Source organism: Achroia grisella, unplaced genomic scaffold (assembly GCF_030625045.1).
Source record: "Achroia grisella isolate CSIRO2021 unplaced genomic scaffold, CSIRO_AGI_Agris_v1 utg567, whole genome shotgun sequence".
Classification (NCBI taxonomy): Eukaryota; Metazoa; Arthropoda; class Insecta; order Lepidoptera; family Pyralidae; genus Achroia; species Achroia grisella.
The window spans coordinates 2069916-2089677 of record NW_026712947.1 but is presented as its reverse complement, the minus strand read 5'-3'; the positions used below and the strand labels follow the sequence as shown (position 1 = coordinate 2089677).

The window sequence follows — 19762 nt, the reverse complement described above, 5'->3', positions numbered from 1 at the left end:
TTAACTAGCTTTTATTGAAGAAGGTTATAGGGCAGGCTAGGCGAACCAATGGCACGCGTGCCATTGACGCACGCGACACAATATTTTGGGCACGTCGTCGATCATAAAACTGTTTGAAGAAGCTGGCTCCTGCTATTTTAACAATATTTTCACCTACCTATGCCTGCGAGTCATTATTTTCAGAGATGAATAACATTAAAAACTCGGTTAGAAACCGTTTGACAGATGAATCAAGTTCAGCATGCATTTACCTAACAGTAACATCGTACAAGCCTGACATAAATTATTTACTAATCTGCAGCAACAGAAGTCACACTAATTTTACAGTAATTTAATTTATGCGCGTAATGAAAACAATCCAAAATGTACCTCTTTAGTTTACTTTATTTCATGGAGAGTTTTGATAGTATTTATTATTATTATTTTCCAAATAATCAGAAAGTCAAAATTATTTGATGGCACGTCGATGACCCCATTAAACATTTTTTAGAAAAATTGTACGTTGATGCGTAAATTTTCGCATACCCTACTATAGGGTATATGACATCTCGCTACAACTAAAAGGAGCGGAGCTACAATAAAAACGTTGCTAAAACTATTTGTTACGATAAGTTGTTTCTGTCTTTACCTGAATATTATGTACAAATAAGGTATTAAATAAAACGTCTGAGATTTTTAAAAATATTCTCTTTTTTATTTATAATTTATTGTATCCTAATCGCATCCGTCTGTCAGTCAAACTCATAACATAACACGCAATAGGCGCATCAGGGAGACTATCTACATTATTAAATTTCTTATTATTTATAGGCAACATATTTTTAACAATATATATATATATATATCAATGTAATAATGAAATATGGACGGTTCCAAAATGCATTGAAGCAAACACACGTGGAGAATTTAACGAAAAGCGGCGCCAATTTTCAGATACATTCTAAAAATATCTCTAAACAAATTTTTATAGAATCTAAAAACAAGTTGAAAATTGATTTCAGTTTCTCTAAAATGAACAATTTTTTAGAGAATCTAAAAACAATTTAAAACTCTTTTTAGTTTCTTTAAAAATATATCTAAAATGAATAATTTTTAGAGAATCCAAAATCAATTTAAATTCGTTTCCTTAATTAATTAATGAATTAATTTAATTAATGAAAAGAAAGCACCGCCAATTCCGAGATATATTCTCTAAAAATATAATCTAAACAGATTTTTAGAGAATCTAAAATGAGTTTAAACATGTTTTTAGTTTAAAAGGCTAGCTAAAAATTATTTAGTTCTACATACTCTTTATAGATTGTACTAATATATCTCTAAAACGATTGTTTTATATAACCAAATGGTAAACAAGCTGTCTACCTTTAGTGGCAAATAGTTTAGAGATACATTTTAGACAACTACAATTTTTTTTAATCATTTGTTTTCATATATAAAAATCTTTACATATTACAAAACGCAATTCGCTTCCCCTGTTTGTTCGCTCATATCTTTTAAACTACGCAACTGATATTAATGCAATTTTCAGCAATCGATAGAGTAATTCAAGACGATGATCTATATGTATAATATATGTAAACCCGTGCAAAACCGGGGCGGATAGAAATATAACAATTGATTGAATCATAAGTTGCCTTCACAAAAGAAATTATCTCCAATAGAAACTATTAGAATTTTCTCCTATTAATTATAAATGTTTTTTAACACAAAATATAAATAATAATAGTAAATATTGTTAAAAATATGTTGCCATTTAACATGCTACATCAGTCCATAGCAATAGCAATGACTAAACAGCTGTTTTAAAACTACACATGGTCTTAAAATCAGTAAATGTTGGATAGTACTCTTGTTTTTCTCGTGTGTAGACAAATTAGGGAGATTAAATATTACTATTTGTCTACACACGAGACGAGTTAAGGTAGACCGTTGTTCAGAATGACCACTGACTTGAAAACCGTGTGTAGATCTCTTCAATTATAACAAGGTTAACAAATTATGCTCGGACTGTACTTTGTGACAGCTAGGCATGTTTACAAATCCCGGATTTCACTGTTTGTTTAAAGAACTATGCTCATAAATATATTGATTTGAAACAAGATTTTTGTTAAGAGTGTTCACTACTGAAGTGTCGCAATATATGACATTATATGTCAATAATAAGAATTATACAAACATACAACAAAAAAAAAAAGTGAGAAAAATTGATGCAAAATATTTTTGGCGCCGGCCAGATTCGAACTTGGGACTTTTCGATCTAGGTCCAGGTAGTAAAATCAATAGGCAACGTTGCTCTTTCTCTTTCACATAATAAATAATTATTAAATAATATAATAGTTTAAAAAAAATAGAGAAAAAAACGTTGCAAAATTTGAATCGCAACACTCTTAATATTCTTGTTGTTGTGTAAAAACGAATATCTCATACATTTTAACTATTAAAATGTTCTATCCAATTATTTCAAATTAAAAATAAAACTAACTCGAAAAACCGAAAAAAAAAAATATATACTAGTAAAAAACCGGACTCCAATAATTAACGATTCATAACTGATAATTATTAATTTCCAGAAACAAATACCTGAATTTAACTGGAAAGTTCAAATACAATCCCTATTACAACATCTGAGAATTTCCCTCGATTAACCTGGGATCACATGGTCAGATCGTAAGACCTGCCTACAACATCTGAGCATATACCCTCGATTAACCTGGGATCACATGATCAGATTGGATCACATGGTCAGATCGTAAGACCTGCCTACAACATCTGAGTATATACCCTCGATTAACCTGTGATCACATGATCAGATCGTAACTTGGTGATAATAAGACTATTTCATGACTATAACCTTTGAAATAAAAAAAGAATTATAAAAATCGGTCCACAATTAACGAAGATATCGCTGAATAATCACTAAAAATGCAATTTACAATATTATTTAAAAAAATTTACACGCCGGAAACTGCATGGCATGTTTAGATTTACTATAATTTTAAGACCATTATCCAGTAAATAAATGTAATAAAAAAAGAAGAGACCGCATATAGTGTCCTTTTTTGAAGTCGGTTATAATGGATAGAACTATTGAACAGTTAAAATGTTTGAGGTATATATTTTTTTGTATAAAAACCGTGATTAACAATTGACTGGGCCGTTCATAGTCGCTGAATAGTGGACGACAAAGCAAGATTGCAGACTAGAATTGTAATATCTTATTGTCCATTCACTTTGTCAATACAATACACACTTAAATTCGAGGCTTACACATAATAATTTGTATATAATTTAATATATATACTTAAATAATATAGGCCAGTTAAATTGACTGCATTACCCTATGTAAATTTGGATTTATACATACCATTAAATTTGAATAACCCAAGGCACAATGTTCAATGACTGATTGAGACAATTATATATTTTAATGTATTATAAATTGATTGCACTAATTTACACGAATCCTTTCAATATTGGCAGATCATTCTCGATTTTAACAACTAAAAGATCGTATTTATGTGATTAAGGACGCTCCACGTTTAAGGTTATATCGGACAGCTCGTGTTTGATTGGCGCGTTGAATGCTACGGGCAGCCATTTTGGAAAATGCACCAATAGCTGCCTTTGCACGTACGCTTTTAAAACTTAACGCGCGATTCTGCTTTCATGCAGGAAAGAATGTGCATAATAAATGTAGACAAAGAGAACGGGAAAGATCGCGCGCGCATACCATCGTGTGCATTAGCGCCATTTTGTAATAATTAGTTATCATTGCAAAATGGCGGACATCTGAGTATGAAGCAAAGATTTATAGATTGATGAACGTGTCTTTGAAAAATAAAATGTTTGGAATAAAAAAGAAAGAAATGACATGAAACAAGCGCGAAAGAGTGAACATAAAAAGTAGTTAAATGCAATCGCTCGCGATTGCCCGCGTTGTCTTTCCCACATTAAATCTTTCCCGCGTTAAATCGCGCGCTGCGCTGTCTTTCCCGCGCTGAATCGCTCCTGATCGCGCGTGTAAGTACGTGTAAAGGCAGATAATCGAAAGGCAGTCATAGGAACGAGTCGTCCGAACGATTATGTGTGAGCGCCGTTATACGCTCTACAACTATGTGTGTATATCTGTGTTCACTGCTCTCCTTACGCACACCATTAATATCTGAGATTACAACTTCTAGTGAATTATTAAGATTAATATTGTTATGTAAATTAAAATATTGCTCATAATTTTAGTGCGTTGATTATGTCATAGGCATATGAATATAAATACGGTACATTCACCAAAATAGCATTTATTACCATCTTCGTCTGTCTGTCTGTTTGTTCCGGCTAATCTCTGAAATGGCTGGACCGATTTTGACGGATTTTTATTGGCAGGAAGAGTAAGTTAGGCTACTTTTATTTTAGAAAAATGAAGTTCTAGGGTGCATTTAATAAACATAAATGCTTCTTAATCTTAATATTTCACTAGAGTTGTTACAATCTCTTACACTTACACGTGTACACTACAAATCTGAATTTGGCTACAAATGCTTATCACACAGCCTTCGCATTATATATCAGAGTGTGATTATATAACGCTGTTGCTAACAATTCTCATTTCAAACAAACAAAACTACACTTCTGTATATATATATATATCTTTATATATAAAAATTACGTGGCACGTTATTTGTCCGCGATGGACTCCAAGCGATTGCAAATTTGCTGTGAAAAAAAGTGTTCGAGCAGCGACAGAATATTCAAGGGACAGAATTTCTCACATTTAAAATATAAATAATCTTTATTCAAATAAACTTAATATAAGCACTTTTGAATAGTCATATTTAAATACAACTCACAAAGCAAGTTCTGACACTAAAGTAGTTTTGTTTGTAAATGAAAATTGTTCTACAACTGCATTTACACAATCTAACATCTCCAGCACACAACTCGCATATACAAAACTATGTCAAATGTATTATTTTTGTACAAAAACGAATACATTACTCATATTACAGTCTAGGGTAAGGCATATTCCATAATTATAAATAGTTAATTACATATATTTATAGTTGAATTTATATACAGTCTCACGCGTTCTCTTAAAGCCGACATTTTACATTATGTTACAAAATTGTATAGGCGACTAATTGTTGATTGTTATATAAAAATGAAAGGCCACCCGATTTGGTCGCTTTAACTCTAGGAGATCGGAGATTGGGTGCACTCTACAACAAAATTGGCTTATCCAATTTGTGAGAGACACCATCATGATGTGTACATTGTAATCACGTTTAAATATCCCCCGTTAGGTTGCTGATATACAGTCGGTTATTTCTGAGATAAAGAACGCAACACTCAAATGTGCTAATCGGAATCCATCTGAACGATGGACTTATAAGAATAACCTGACGATTAACCGACTGTATATCAGCAGCCTTATTCATAAAAACTAACCATTTATTTTGCATTTTGAGTGTTCTATCACTTTCTATCAAATGAAGATACTAATTTAAAAGAAAGGGACAGCAGTTACATTTGGTTTTTGGTGTTCACAAGTTTTTATGAATGGGGTTTATATGTAAAAATTACATTTGTCATCAGTTTCGACAATTACAATGTACACTGGAGTTGAAACATTTGATTATGTTGATTTTTATTAATATAACGTAATTTTAATGATTATATTTCGTTTGAAAATGAATGATTTTTATAATATCTATCCAAAACTCCTCTGAATTTCAGCGATGGGCCCTCTTATATAAAGTTATCAGAAAACAATGACCTATTTGGTAATATATTAGAATTTAACAACAATATAATCATAATACTTGTATAATATAAAATCAAATGAAATGTATAACTTTCCTTGCTATTTGATGTACTAGTCAGATTTAAATTTATATATTAAAATTCATTATAGATATAGAAACGATCATATATTTCTGAACAATCCCAATTTTTATATAACACAACAAGTTTTTTTTTAAATTTATATTTACAGTCCTAACTGAACGGTATAAATCGTAAATAAATATACATACATATTGATGTCAGGAAGGTACTTACATACTCGTATATCCCCAATAGGAGATTACACGCAGCCAATAACGCTGCGTTACACAAAACGCATTACATGCGCCCAAAACAACACATTCAATGATAAAACATTAAAAATACTTAAGTAATGGAAATTATAATCCACAGAAAGATCCACGGCCATTTTGATGTCCGTATTTATATCAGAACGCATACACCTATGCCAGTTTATGTTAAAAAAAAAAAGTCAAAAGTCTACACTCATCGTAGTTCGTAGTCTGTGCACTTCACTATATGGTCCAAATTCCACTGTGCTTGTCATTTGTTTCACTAATTGTTTATGATAAATTAAAAAAAGAAACTCACTGTTCCATTTTCAAATGCGTGGCCAAAGTTTATAACGTTAGTTTTGGCGTCAGCTATTCGGGGCCAGTAGCACCTCTAGCCAGCAGGGGCATGCCGTAACGTCTCGCCTTGAGTATTTTGGTCCCCAGCCCTTCGCGAACGAGATCCTGACCGAGCGGGAGTCCACTGGGCCTATGTGGGGCAGCGACAGCGCTGGCGGCGGGCAGTCCGGGTCAAACACACATAAGCAGTGTCCTGGAGCGACCCGCCATACCAATAGCGCTTTTGCAGCGGCTGCATCAAGCGCTGGTGAGCTGACGAACACGGGTTCTTGGCTGCGATTGTACAGCCAGACGCCGTCGCTCTCGAGTGAGAGAGTCACGCCGAGACCGATTTTCGCTCTCGTTTTTCGCACCTGTAATGAAAGAGACAGATTGACTATCAAATGGGATACTTGTTGAGAACGTCTTGGCCTAGTAGCATACTATACACTTCAAAAAACTGAGATTCGAATCTCGCCAGAACAAAAGTCAAATATTTCTAATCATTGCTAGTAGTGGGGAGGGGGGGGGGGGGAAGAGGGGGGGGAGGGGATTGTTAGTAATGTGTACTAAAGATCCTATTGCTAGCAATGTATTATGGCACCCAAACCACTGGACGGATCGGGCTGAAATTTGGCATGCAGGTAGATGATATGACGTAGGCATCCGCTAAAAAAGAATTTTGATTAATTCTACCCCCAAGTGTATAAATATAAAATAAGGGATGAAACTTTGTATGAAACTTTGTCAATTTCAAACCGATCGGGCTGAGACTTTACATGCATAAAGCTACTATGACGTAGGCAACCCTTAAGAAAGGATTTTGATGAATTCCACCCCTAAGGGGATAAATTAACGAGAACGAAGCCGCGGGCAAAAGCTAGTTCTAAATAATATCATATTAATAAAATAATATAGAGGGAAAGGGGATTGTTAGTAATGTAGATTGTTGTACTCTATGGTAATTCTCCATTGCAATGTACTGTATGTTGACCTCCACGCGGTTCCCCCTGCAAACCATCGTGATATTTCGTGATCAGATATACCAATCCCGGTAAATTTGTCACGTTGGGCTAACTGATCTGACTTCATGTTCATCTTATCATCTCCACTGGTGCCCCGTCAGCGTCATGAATACAAATTGTTTGTGCCGTGCAAGGAATCGAACCCGCGACCATCGGTCGTAAAGCGGTGTGCTAGACCGCTAGACCACCGAGGTCGTCTAATCATAAGTATGAATATTTGTATTGGCGTGTTTTATATGTATGTATTTACGATAAAAAAAACATGTATGTATTTGTATCAGTTGTCTAGTACACAACACAAGCTTTAGCTAGCTTAACTTGGATCTAGATGGCGCTGTGTGAATTGTCCTGAGACTATTATAATTATTACTAGGTATATAACTATTTATTGTAATTCAAATCTATGAGTAATAAGTGTTATTTGTTATCTTATCAGTAATATGTAATAACAGCTTAGAATCGACTATTTAATGATCCAACCTACTTCAATTGTGAATGACAAAAATATATTTGAATGAGTAGACTTATATGTTTATATATAAAAACTAGGTGCACTCGCGACTTCGTCCGCGTGAAATTTAACTTTATTTTCTTAAATTAAAAGTTCTAAAAAAAGACTATGTTACTTATTATAACATTAGCTACCTGCCAATAAAAGTGCCGTCAAAATCGGTCCAGCCATTTCAGAGATTAGTTGGAACAAACAGACAGACAGACAAAAATTGTAAAAAATATTATTTTGGTACGGCACATACCACCGTATAAAGACTATGTTACTTATTATAACATTAGCTACCTGCCAATAAAAGTGCCGTCAAAATCGGTCCAGCCATTTCAGAGATTAGTTGGAACAAACAGACAGACAGACAAAAATTGTAAAAAATATTTTTCGGTGTACGTACCGTATTTATATTCATATGCATGTAGTAAAAAACGATTATTTCAATATTGCAAACAGACACTCCAATTTTATTTATATGTATAGATACGTAACGTTGTTTGTCCGCGATGGACTCCTAAACTACTGAACTGTTTACAAATTTGATTTGCACATTGTGTCCAATTTGATCCAACTTGAAAGATAGGATAGCTTACATCTCAATTTATAGTAGCAATTTTATTTTATTCAAGAACTTTAGCCACAGCAACGCGTGGCCGGGTCTACTAGTACATAGATAAAATACTGTACTATATGTAGTTCTATATTATTTACTAAATAGGTACATAGCCTATATGTTATTCTGATGTATAAGCTACATTTCTGTACAGTTTTTGCGTGAAAATGAATGAACTGTGAAGAATAACAAACATTCATACTGACAATCTTTTTTGCATTTTTTTTTTTGTGGATGATAATGGAATGGTGCACCCGCCTGCGCTAACGGTTTACGCTGGCATACGTTACACGTACGTACGTACATTTACGCTGGATGAGCATGAGGTCAGGTCAGTTAGCCCATCGTGACAAATTCACCAGGAATTTAACACGATCGTTTCCAGGGGGAACCGCGTGGAGATCGACCTGACATGGTACATTGCTAGCAATGGGGTTATCAATCCACATTACTAACAATCCCTTTCTCCCCTCTTTTTTGTATTCATGAGTATGATTGTTCGTTTCGTTCTGGGTGTTTTCTATATGGGTACCCATATCTCAAGCTTTAGCTAACTTAACTTGTGTCTAGATGGCGCTGCGTGAATTGTCCTGAGATTATTATTATATTTAAAATACTAATTGAATATCATTACAGCATTAACTGTAGGCAGAATGTCAGTGCTTTAGCGAAATATTCACGGTATCTCACTGATAACGGGGTTATCAGCAGACAGGGACCATTTCCACTAAATCGATATAATCGGTACGGTTCTGCACAATCATTAGAGACCCCTTTGAAGGAGTAATTAATTCTAAAGTATAATGATTAAGATATTATATATTTTTCCAATAAATAAAGCACAAAGCACCATAAAATTTAATAAATATAGTTTCAGTAGTTTTTGCGTGAAAGAGTAAAAAACTTCCATCCATACTCACAAATGTTCGAGTTTATAATATTAATCATCATCATCATCATCATCGTCATCGCAGTCCGGAAGACGTCCACTGCTGGACATAGGCCTCCCCCAAAGATCTCCACGACGAATATATTATAATAATATTAAGTAATTGTAAATGTAATTTACATTTTTGTCTGTCAGTCTATCTGTTTGTTCTTGGTAATGACGAGCGTGCATGGCAATAGTTGTTCATGCACGGGATTTTCATTTAATGTTAGACATAGACACCTATATAAATATATATTGGAAGTAAACTAGCTTTTAAAAAAAACTCAACCGAGTTTCTTGCCAGTTCTTCTCAATTGGATCTATATACCGAGATAAGGAAAAAAATAAATTTATAATATAAAAAAATTCTCGTTCTTAAGCGGCTAAAATGTCCTACATTAATTTTTTTATTTGAATCTCTGAGACGTTGATATTTTCACTCGCAGGTAGTAATTATTTTAAGCAGTAACTTGTCAAAATTATCTCAGCTAATCTGCTAATATTGTAAAAGGGTGAAGTTTATAATTTGTGAGGTTGAGACTTTTACCATGGGCTAACTGTTGATTTCACTGACTCATTTTATCATCCTCTACTGATGCCCCGCCAGCGTAAACCTTGAGCAGAGGCGATTGCATCATTATCATCATCTACTTCTTCCTTATCCCATTTCTTTGTGGTCTTCGTAATATGTTTTTCTCTTCCATTCATCCCTGTTCGCAGGCATTTCGTTATTCACTTCCTTTCTTACCATATCATCTTTCACACAGTCCATCCATCTCTTTTTCGGTCTTCCTCTGCCCTTATAACCATCCACATTCATATGTTACACCTTCCTTAAAACATTATCTTCATTCCTACGCATTACATGTCCATACCACGATAGACGATTACTCAACCTCTCCGACACCGGCGCTACTTTCATATTCCTCTAATGTATTCATTCTTTATCTTATCCATTCTTGTCACACCACACATCCACCTCAACATTCGCATTTCAGTTGCACGCAGTCGTCTTTCATCCGTCGCCTTTACGGGCCAGCACTCTGATCCATACAAGACAGGGCAGGCCGGATCATGGTCTTGTAAATTTTTCCCTTAAAGCGAATGCACTATTCCATTAAAAAAGATTTATACCTGTTCCACTTGTGGCGCGTCGCTTCTCTGCTCCAGCCCATCCAGGCAGAAACCGCCCTGCCCGCTGCCCAGGGCGCTGCCCCCGAACACGTCGACAGCAGGCACCCGAACACAGAATTGTCTGCCAACCCGCTGGGTCAACTCCCAGTATGCTAGCCTACACCATTCTTCCGTCCAGGTCCATCGCCCTGGAAAGAAAATTATACAAATTCAAATCTTTATTCGTGTAGATCTATTACAGACTTATGATATGTCAAATCTACCGTCAGTTCGGAATGATTTCGAGATGAGAACTGACAAGAAACTCAGCTCGTATTCTTTTCAAATTTATAATAATACAGATTCATTTTTAAATTCAAATTTGTAAGAATAGAGTGATCACCAGCATATGTTATTGTAAAAACAAAAAGTCTAATCAGTGTTCGTAATCTGAACAGACCATTCCCCAAGCAGCACCCGTACACGTATGGCCATGCAAATAGACGTCGACCTTAAAAAACATCGATGTTAAGAGTTTAATTTGCATAAAACAAATTGCGGTGGACCACCCTTATCACTTACAGTTATAAAAAATAGATAATAATCTAGTCTAACTAGTGATCAGATAGTATAGACCCTGTGAAAAAGCAGACTACTTTAAATGCGAAGAAAGGTTGTAAGGGGTTGAAAGGGGTTGAAAGGGGTTGAAAGGGGAGAAGAAAGGGGTTGAAAGGGGAGAAGAAAGGTTATATGGAAATATCGTAATTTTTAAAGCTGCTACATCAAAAGTTTGTAATTTATTTTTTGTCTATGGGTGCTACTTGTCACCACAAGTAACGGGTTCTACTTGTGGGGACAATAAGCACCCGTTCACGAGTATGACGGACGACTATACTTTAATTATCGTCTTTGAGCAAATAAATGATTATTTTTAGATCGCGATAGGCAAAACTAGTTTGTGTAGTTTGACAAACGGCTTATCATATTGTTATGATGTATAATTTATAAGTAAAAGTAGAAGCTACAAAATTCAACAAGACCCTACATTATCGCTATTTTATCATTTATAGCTAGGAACACGAGATATGACGTCACTATAAATATAGACTAAATGCTGGTGACTAACTCCACATTCAGTAAAGCAGGACAAACTTCACTAATGCTGTTTAGAAATTCTTTTTACAAATGGTGGAAAATGGTACTGTAGTTACTACGTTACCACTTGAAAACAAAAGGTCAGGTGAACAGCAAAATGTTTTCAATACAAAATATCTTCATTCATATGGGTCTATTACAGACTTATGATATGTCAAATCTACCGTCAGATCCGAGTGCTTTCGAGCTAAAAACTAGCAAGAAACTTAGTTGGTACATCTTTTTTAAGTGTTTTTTTAATGAACGGGTTACGTTGGCGGGGCACCAGTGGAGGGTGATAACATGAGCGTAAGATCAGGTCAGTTAGCCTATCTTGGCCGATGGCAATTTATCATGAGGATTTCCAGGGGAAACCTTACTTAGCACATGGAGTAATTAATTGACATTGCTAGCAATCCTTTTTCAATTTATTATTTGATTTAGTCAGATTCAATTAATATAATGTTACATAGAATTTAAGTAGTGTATATTTCTAACATTATTTATTTGTCTGTGATCAACGTCCATATGTACTCTGTTTTACATCTAAAAATATATAACTCAAAGGTAACTAACTGACATAGTGATCTATCAGCGCACAGACCAAACCACTGGACGGATCGGGCTGAAATTTGGCATGCAGGTAGATGTTATGACGTAGGCATCCGCTAATTTTTTTCATTAATTCTACCCCCAGGGGGATAAAATAGGAGATGAAAGTTTGTATGAAACTTTGTCAATTTTAAACTGATCAGGCTCAGACTTTGCATGCATAAAGCTACTATGATGTAGGCATCCTTTAAGAAAGGATTTTGATAAATTCCACACCTAAGGGGATAAATTAAGCGAGCGAAGCCGCGGGCAAAAGATAGTTTTATATATTTGTCTATGGTATACATGTCTATGTGCACTCTATTTTACTTTCATACAATGTCGCCTAACAATGTATATTATATATACATTGTTAGATTTTCTGTTAATTTTATAGCTCCGATAAGGATATGTTCGAATAGGTACGTCCACTGTGTCCTAGATTCCAGTGTCCACTGATAGTGTAAGTTTCTATCTACTAGGTTGTAGGTCGGTCAGTTTTAGTTCAGTCAGCTTCAGATCAGTAGGTTTTAAATCAGTCAGTTGCTTACTTAAAAGGAAAATTTTATTCTTACTTTCAAATCTTTAAGAGATTGACTTCCAAAACTCTGGTACCTAACCTATAAGATCTTTAAAAGAATGACTTGAAGTCCAGAGGGCAGCAGGATCGAAAGCTAATATGGGTTTCCAATTGACGGCCTTGGTAGTCTAGGGTTTAGGTCTCACTTCCGATGATCGCGGGTTCGATTCCTCGCATGATACAAAGATTTGTAATCATAAGTATCATTGTTTGTACCGGGCTGGATGTTTTCTATGTATAAACTATGTGTATCAGTTGTCTAGTACCCATAACACAAGCTTTAACTATTTTAACTTGGGTCTAGATGGCGCTGTGTGAATTGTCCTGACATTATTATATGAATACTCATGAATACAAATGTTTACGCCGTGCGAGGAATCGAACCCGCGACCATCGGATGTAAAGCGCTGTACTAGTCCGCTATACCACCGAGGTCGTCATAAACAAACGTCACTTATAACCAAAGCTAAGTTACTGACAAAATTGAATTCGAGCCTGCACGCCGTCTTTGTAGTTCCAGGTCGTTGTACCATGCAATAGTTTAAAGCTGAAAGAAGTGCTGTTTCAGTTTTCATCGAGGTCAGCGGTTCGTTTCGCGTGTGAATATCACATAAATATCTTTAATACACACAAATTATATAATTTTCTCTTCATTTTTATATACGAGATACCTACATAATTATATATATAGGACGGCCTCGGTGATCTAGTGGTTTAGCTCTTTACTTCCGATGGTCGCAGGTTCGATTTCTCTCACGATACATACATTTGTATTCTGTAGTATGATTTCTTTTATAATAAACACATAATATACATATATATTATATCGATGTTTGCATCGGTCTGGGTGTTTTCTATATATATTATGTGTTTATTTTATAAAAGAAAATGGATTTATGTATTCATATCAGTTATTTAGTACCCATAACAAGTTTTGCTTAGCTAGGGACTAGAAGGAGCTAGAATATTAATAGAATTAAAACTCTAAACACGACCACAAATATTCCAAATTCAAAATATCTTTATTCATGTAGGTCTATTACAGACTCTTATGATATGTCAAATCTACCGTCAGTTCGGAATGATTTCGAGATGTGAAAAACTGACAAGAAACTCAGCTCGTATTCTTTTGAAATAAATGTTGTACATGTTTACAATAATATAGATTCTTCTTTAAATTCAAATTTGGGAGAATAGAGTGAGTACGAGCATATGCTATTGCAAAAGCAAATAGTCTAATCAGTGTTCGCAACCCGAACAGGCCAGTCCCCACAAGCAGCACCCGTTCACGAGTATGACGGAATGGGGTGCTATTTAAATATAATAATATAATAATAGCTAGAGCTTGTGTTATGGGTACTAGATAACTGATACATATACATAGTTTTTTTTTTTTGTAAATACATACATATTATACATAGAAAATACCCAGACCGATACAAACAATCATACTCATGAATACAAATGTTTGTGCCGTGCGAGGAATCGAACCCGCGACCATCGGTCGTAAAGCGGTGTGCTTGACCGCTAGACCACCGAGGTCGTCAAAATGAAAGTCTCATGCATGAGCAACTATTATCATTACTTAAATACGATTAAAACCTTCGTATAGACAAATATAACGCAGTGGTAGTATGTTACCACAGTTGTCCCACCATCCCGTGACGGTGACGGTGGTGTGGGTACGGCGCCGGTGTGGCGGGCTGCGGCCAATCGATCAAGGTTACCGCCACCACCTCACCACGCTACCACTCTACTACCACCAGACAAGTGGGTTTGGGACACACTCCGCTGTTTTATAAACGCAAATTTGTCTTGGGAATGGTCTGTTCAGATTACGAACACTGATTAGACTCTTGCTTTTGCAATAGCATTATGCTGGTGGTCACTCTATTCTCCCAAATTTGAATTTAAATGAATCTGTATTATTGTAAACATGTACAACATTTATTTGAAGAGAATACGAGCTGAGTTTCTTGTCAGTTCTTCTCATCTCGAAATCATTCCGAACTGACAGTAGATTTGACATATCATAAGAGTCTGTAATAGACCTACAAGATATTTTGAATTTTGAATTTGAATTTAATATAATAAACACGGAAGTTTGTGAGTATGGATGGATGTTTGTTACTCTTTCACGCAAAAACTACTGCATGGATTTCGATGAAACTTTGCAGCTATAGATTACAAGCACGTACCCCTATATATGCGCTGATCTATTCATACTCGCTCAATTTACATAATATCTTTTGAAATTATACATATATCTATATACATACACATATATGTGAATGGTAACCAATACACAGTATTTGTTATTGGTTACAAATTACTTTTTGCGAAATTTGGTCGAAACAATTTTTTTTTGTTTTGGACAAATTTGATCTCATTGTCATTAGATATACATAAGTAGAGTTGTAATCCACTACGCCATGACGTTCTCTAATATAATATGTTAACAACAAAACAACTTGCTGTTGTTATTTTAAACGTAAAAAAAAATTGAATCATTCAAACACAAAGTTATTGAGAGGTGTTGACTAGTAAGCTGCTAAACCAATACACAGTACCCCCATTGGTTAGAAATTACTTTTTGCGAAATTTAGTCGAAACAGTTTTTTTTTTGTTTTGGGCAAATTTGATCTCATTGTCATTATATATACATAAGTAGAGTTGTAATCCACTACGCCATGACGTTCTCTAATATAATATGTTAACAACAAAACAACTTGCTGTTGTTATTTTAAACGTAAAAAAAATTGAGTCATTCAAACACAAAGTTATTGAGAGGTGTTCACTAGTAAGCGACTAATTAACAGATCTCAAGAAACAGCTGCAGTTAAACAAATCACAACGGATCCCAGCTGATTGATATTACTGTGGGCTGACATCAACAATGGCTCCAGCCAACTTGGCGAGTTCCTACCACGAACAACCACTGCCAACATAATGATTAAATTAATGCTTTTAAACGAAATTTAAATCCGATAAATGCATCGAAAACTTGTAAAAGATGGCGAAGTTGCAAGTTAACTCGATTAAATACTTATTAATAGATATATATTTATAATAATAATAATAATCTCAGGACAATTCACACAGAGCCATCTAGACCCAAGTTAATCTAGTTAAAGCTTGTGTTATGGGTACTAGATAACCGATACATATACATAGATATTTTTTTTGTAAATACATACATATTATACATAGAAAACACCCAGACGGATACAAACAATTATACTCATGAATACAAATTGTTTGTGCCGTGCAAGGAATCGAACCATCGGTTGTAAAGCGGTGTGCTAGATCGCTAGACCACCGAGGTCGTCGTATATTAAAGGAAATCCAACTGACTATACACATATAGAATTAATATAAACGCCATACTGGGGGAAAAGGGGATTTTCAGTAATGTGGATTTATGATCTCATTGCTAGCAATCTGGTTTTTTTATTCGGACTACTCTAATGCTGTTGGCCGCAGCTGGCCTTTACAGCTTCACCGGACGTTAGAAGGCGAGTGCAGATGGCACTCCAAACCCGAGGAAGGACTTATGGAGCGGCTGAAGGCTACGACTTCAGTCTGAGGGCACAACTAGGGGTTCGAACCTCGGCTCAGGCCGTCGTAATATCGATCCCCGTTTGAATTGGACGGGGGATCGATCGGAGGGGCGAGCAATCTGGTATATTAATAAAATAGTCTACAATATGTTACTTGTCGGTTCCTATTTTAATATTAGTAGTAACTAGCAATCGAAAGTAATAATTGGTATATGAGAACTGGCCAAGTTAGAACTTAGGCTACAGTATATTATCCTAAGTTATAAGAAGAAATTATATTTTATATTGTTATAAATACATTTCAGGACAGACCATTGAACTTGGCACCCATTTAGATCTCATCTCTTTTGTCGTAGAAGTCAACAATCAAGGCATATATCATAATATTAAACTCGGCTATCATTTCACATTTATGTTTTTGATGGGATATAGGATTACTTTGATTAGTTAAAATTGGATAATGAAAAAATTAATCTAGTAATACTATTGGCGAAGATTATTAATTGGCATACGACAATATAATATGACAAGTAACATGTGAAATTACACCGTTCATCTTTCTAAAATAAATAAATATATTTATTTATTATATATACAAGCACTAATTAATGTCGACGGCTTTGAAGCCGGCTACCGGAAGGAAAACCCCAAGCAGCGCCCGTGACTTGTGACACGGGTGTAGGTTTAAAAGGCCCTTTTAGAATGCATTAACGCTCACCTTCACTACTTGCAGCTTCCCCCCAGGCCCAACTAAGACCGGGATAAACCCATTCCTAATAAAATTCACTTTAGTATCCAAAACACAACCGGCACGCTCTGCCCTCGTCGACTGAATGCCGCGGCTCACGCAACGAAAGAGGATTATTCAACTACCGACCTCCGTATTTATAGACCGAAGTCAGTGTAGTAATTCGGTCTATAAATACTAGATGGCGCTATTTACAATATTTGTAATAATCTTTACACGCATACTTCATTAGTACTAAACACAAACTACCTTCTTTTAATGTCTTTTTAAAATATCGGATTTTTTCTACAATATTGATGTGAAGTCTAACATATACATATATATTATATGTCATAGTAGAACGAATCAAATATAAACTGTTGAATAGCCACTATTGTTATCTAGTGATAACAAATGGACCTATCGGGCTTAGCGTGTTTTTAGAGTATTAATCATTGGAGAAATGAGGGATACAAGATCCGGTCAAGTGCGAATAAAAAGTATATAAAAGGTTCTAGACAAATTAACTAAATATTTTTTTTCTTTACATCGATAAACACGCATAACTATAATTAATTATCATACTTATGCATATTTATACGTAATGATGATTTCTATTGACAGTCTCGGTGGTCCAGCGGTTAGTACACCGACTTACGAGGGTCGCGGGTTCGATTCCGCACGGCACAAACATTTGTATTCATGAGTATGATTGTTTGTATTGGTTGGTCTTACATAGACAAACCAATACAAATAAATACCATTGCTGGAAGGTAATTCCACAATGTGGTTGTGCGTGGCAATGAAGTAATCGTTCAGCGAGTGGCTTTGCTCAGTAAATATGATTTAACAGATGTTATGATTACAAACATATGACAATAATAACGCAGTAGTATGGTAAGTGGTACAATACCTTCACCGTCAGTGGCGAGGGAGTCACCATCTAGCCGCTCGTGGTCAGTCCTCCTTGCGTCCTCAGTTTTTTTACTCTTCTCTCTTTCGTGCTCTGGAAAGAAAGAAAACATTTTTTACTATAGGTATGGCGGCGATTTAGTCGAAGTTTTTACGTAAAAGAGTAACAAACATCCATCTATACTCACAAACATTCGCATTTATCATATTACTAGCTACTCGACCCGACTTTGCACGGGTTTACATGTATCTAAATATATATAACACAAAGGTGACTGACATAGTGATCTATCAACACACAACCCAAACTACTGGACGGATCGGGCTGAAATTTGGCATGCAGGTAGATGTTATGACGTAGCATCCGCTAAGAAAAGATTTTGATTAATTCTACCTCCAAGGGGATAAAATAGGGGATGAAATTTTGTATGAAACTTTGTCAATTTTAAACCGATCGGGCTGAGACTTTGCATGCATAAAGCTACTATGACGTAGGCATTCCCTAAGAAAGGATTTTGATACCTTCCACCCCTAAGGGGGCAAAAGCTAGTTATATATATAAATCTTCATCTTGAAGCACTCTATCTATTTAAAAAAAAACCGCCTCAAAATCCGTTGCGTAGTTTTAAAGATTTAAGCATACATAAGGGACGGACAGACAGCGACAGCGACTTTGTTTTATACTATGTAATAACATGTTATTCTGATATATAAGCTGCTGTAGTGTCACCATAATTGGTTCAGTAGTTTTTGCACAAAAGAGTAACAAACATCCATCTTACCCAAACTTACGAACGTAAGATGAATCCCTAATGCACATCAATACATGAGGCTCTCGCTCTCTCTCTAAATTACCAACTGACTTAAAAATGCAAATTTAAACCTTTTAAATCTAGACTTTATAATTGGTTATTAGAAAATTGTTTTTATAGTATTAAGGAATTTTTCTGACATGTAAAATAACGTTAGTTGCTGACACATTTTAATACATGAACAATTTAATATAATTATTAGAAATATTTTAAAAATTTATCTATAATATATAAAGCTGCATTACGGTGACTCACTCACTGATTGACATAGTTGTTCTCCCAGAAGGAGCGTCCGGGGGTCGAGACGATGTATGGGGGAAATGTTCCTTTGGCTAGGGTGACCACGAGAAAATTCCGAAATTTGGGAAAATCCAAGATGGCGGACAAAGATGGCGGCTAACTTTTACAGTTTCGCTCGGATCGATTCCGTTCAAAGAGTGATTTGGCACGTCTCGGCGGGACCCAGAATATGGCGTAAAAACAAAAAATTAAAATCCAAGATGGCGGTGAAAAAATTGCCAAAAACTGGTTGAAAATTTTCTAGGATTTCAAAAACCGAAATTCCCAGGGTAGTTGCGGGGGTGCTGGCGACACCGGTTGTAGGGCATAGGAAACTCGAAGGACCCGACCTCTAGGGAAAATTATGAAATTTCGAAAATCCAAGATGGCCGACGAGTTGGGGGCGTGTGAATTTGGTCCTAAAAATCCGGATTATTTTCAAAATCATTTTTTAGATATAGGGCAACCCCGCAGCGAGTCGGCTTCTATGGGGCGATGATAGGTCTCGGTAAGAAGTATTGCCAGCGATAAAAAGAATTTCCGAATTTGGGGTAATTTGGGAGAAATGTCCCA

The 19762-nt window shown here is 35.4% G+C and overlaps 1 protein-coding gene across 1 annotated transcript in view; it reads right to left on the bottom strand.

Moving 5' to 3' along the window:
• Positions 1–5838: 5838 nt before the first annotated feature.
• Positions 5839–19762, bottom strand: part of LOC131848657 (mothers against decapentaplegic homolog 6) — a 55093-nt gene continuing 41169 nt past the window's right edge. The window contains exons 3-5 of the mRNA XM_059198578.1: positions 18100–18192; positions 10616–10803; positions 5839–6784 (exon numbers count right to left, since the gene is read on the bottom strand). Coding sequence (XP_059054561.1) covers positions 6440–6784; positions 10616–10803; positions 18100–18192 — 626 coding nt within the window. The 3' untranslated portion in view covers positions 5839–6439. The remainder of the gene's footprint in view (positions 6785–10615; positions 10804–18099; positions 18193–19762) is intronic.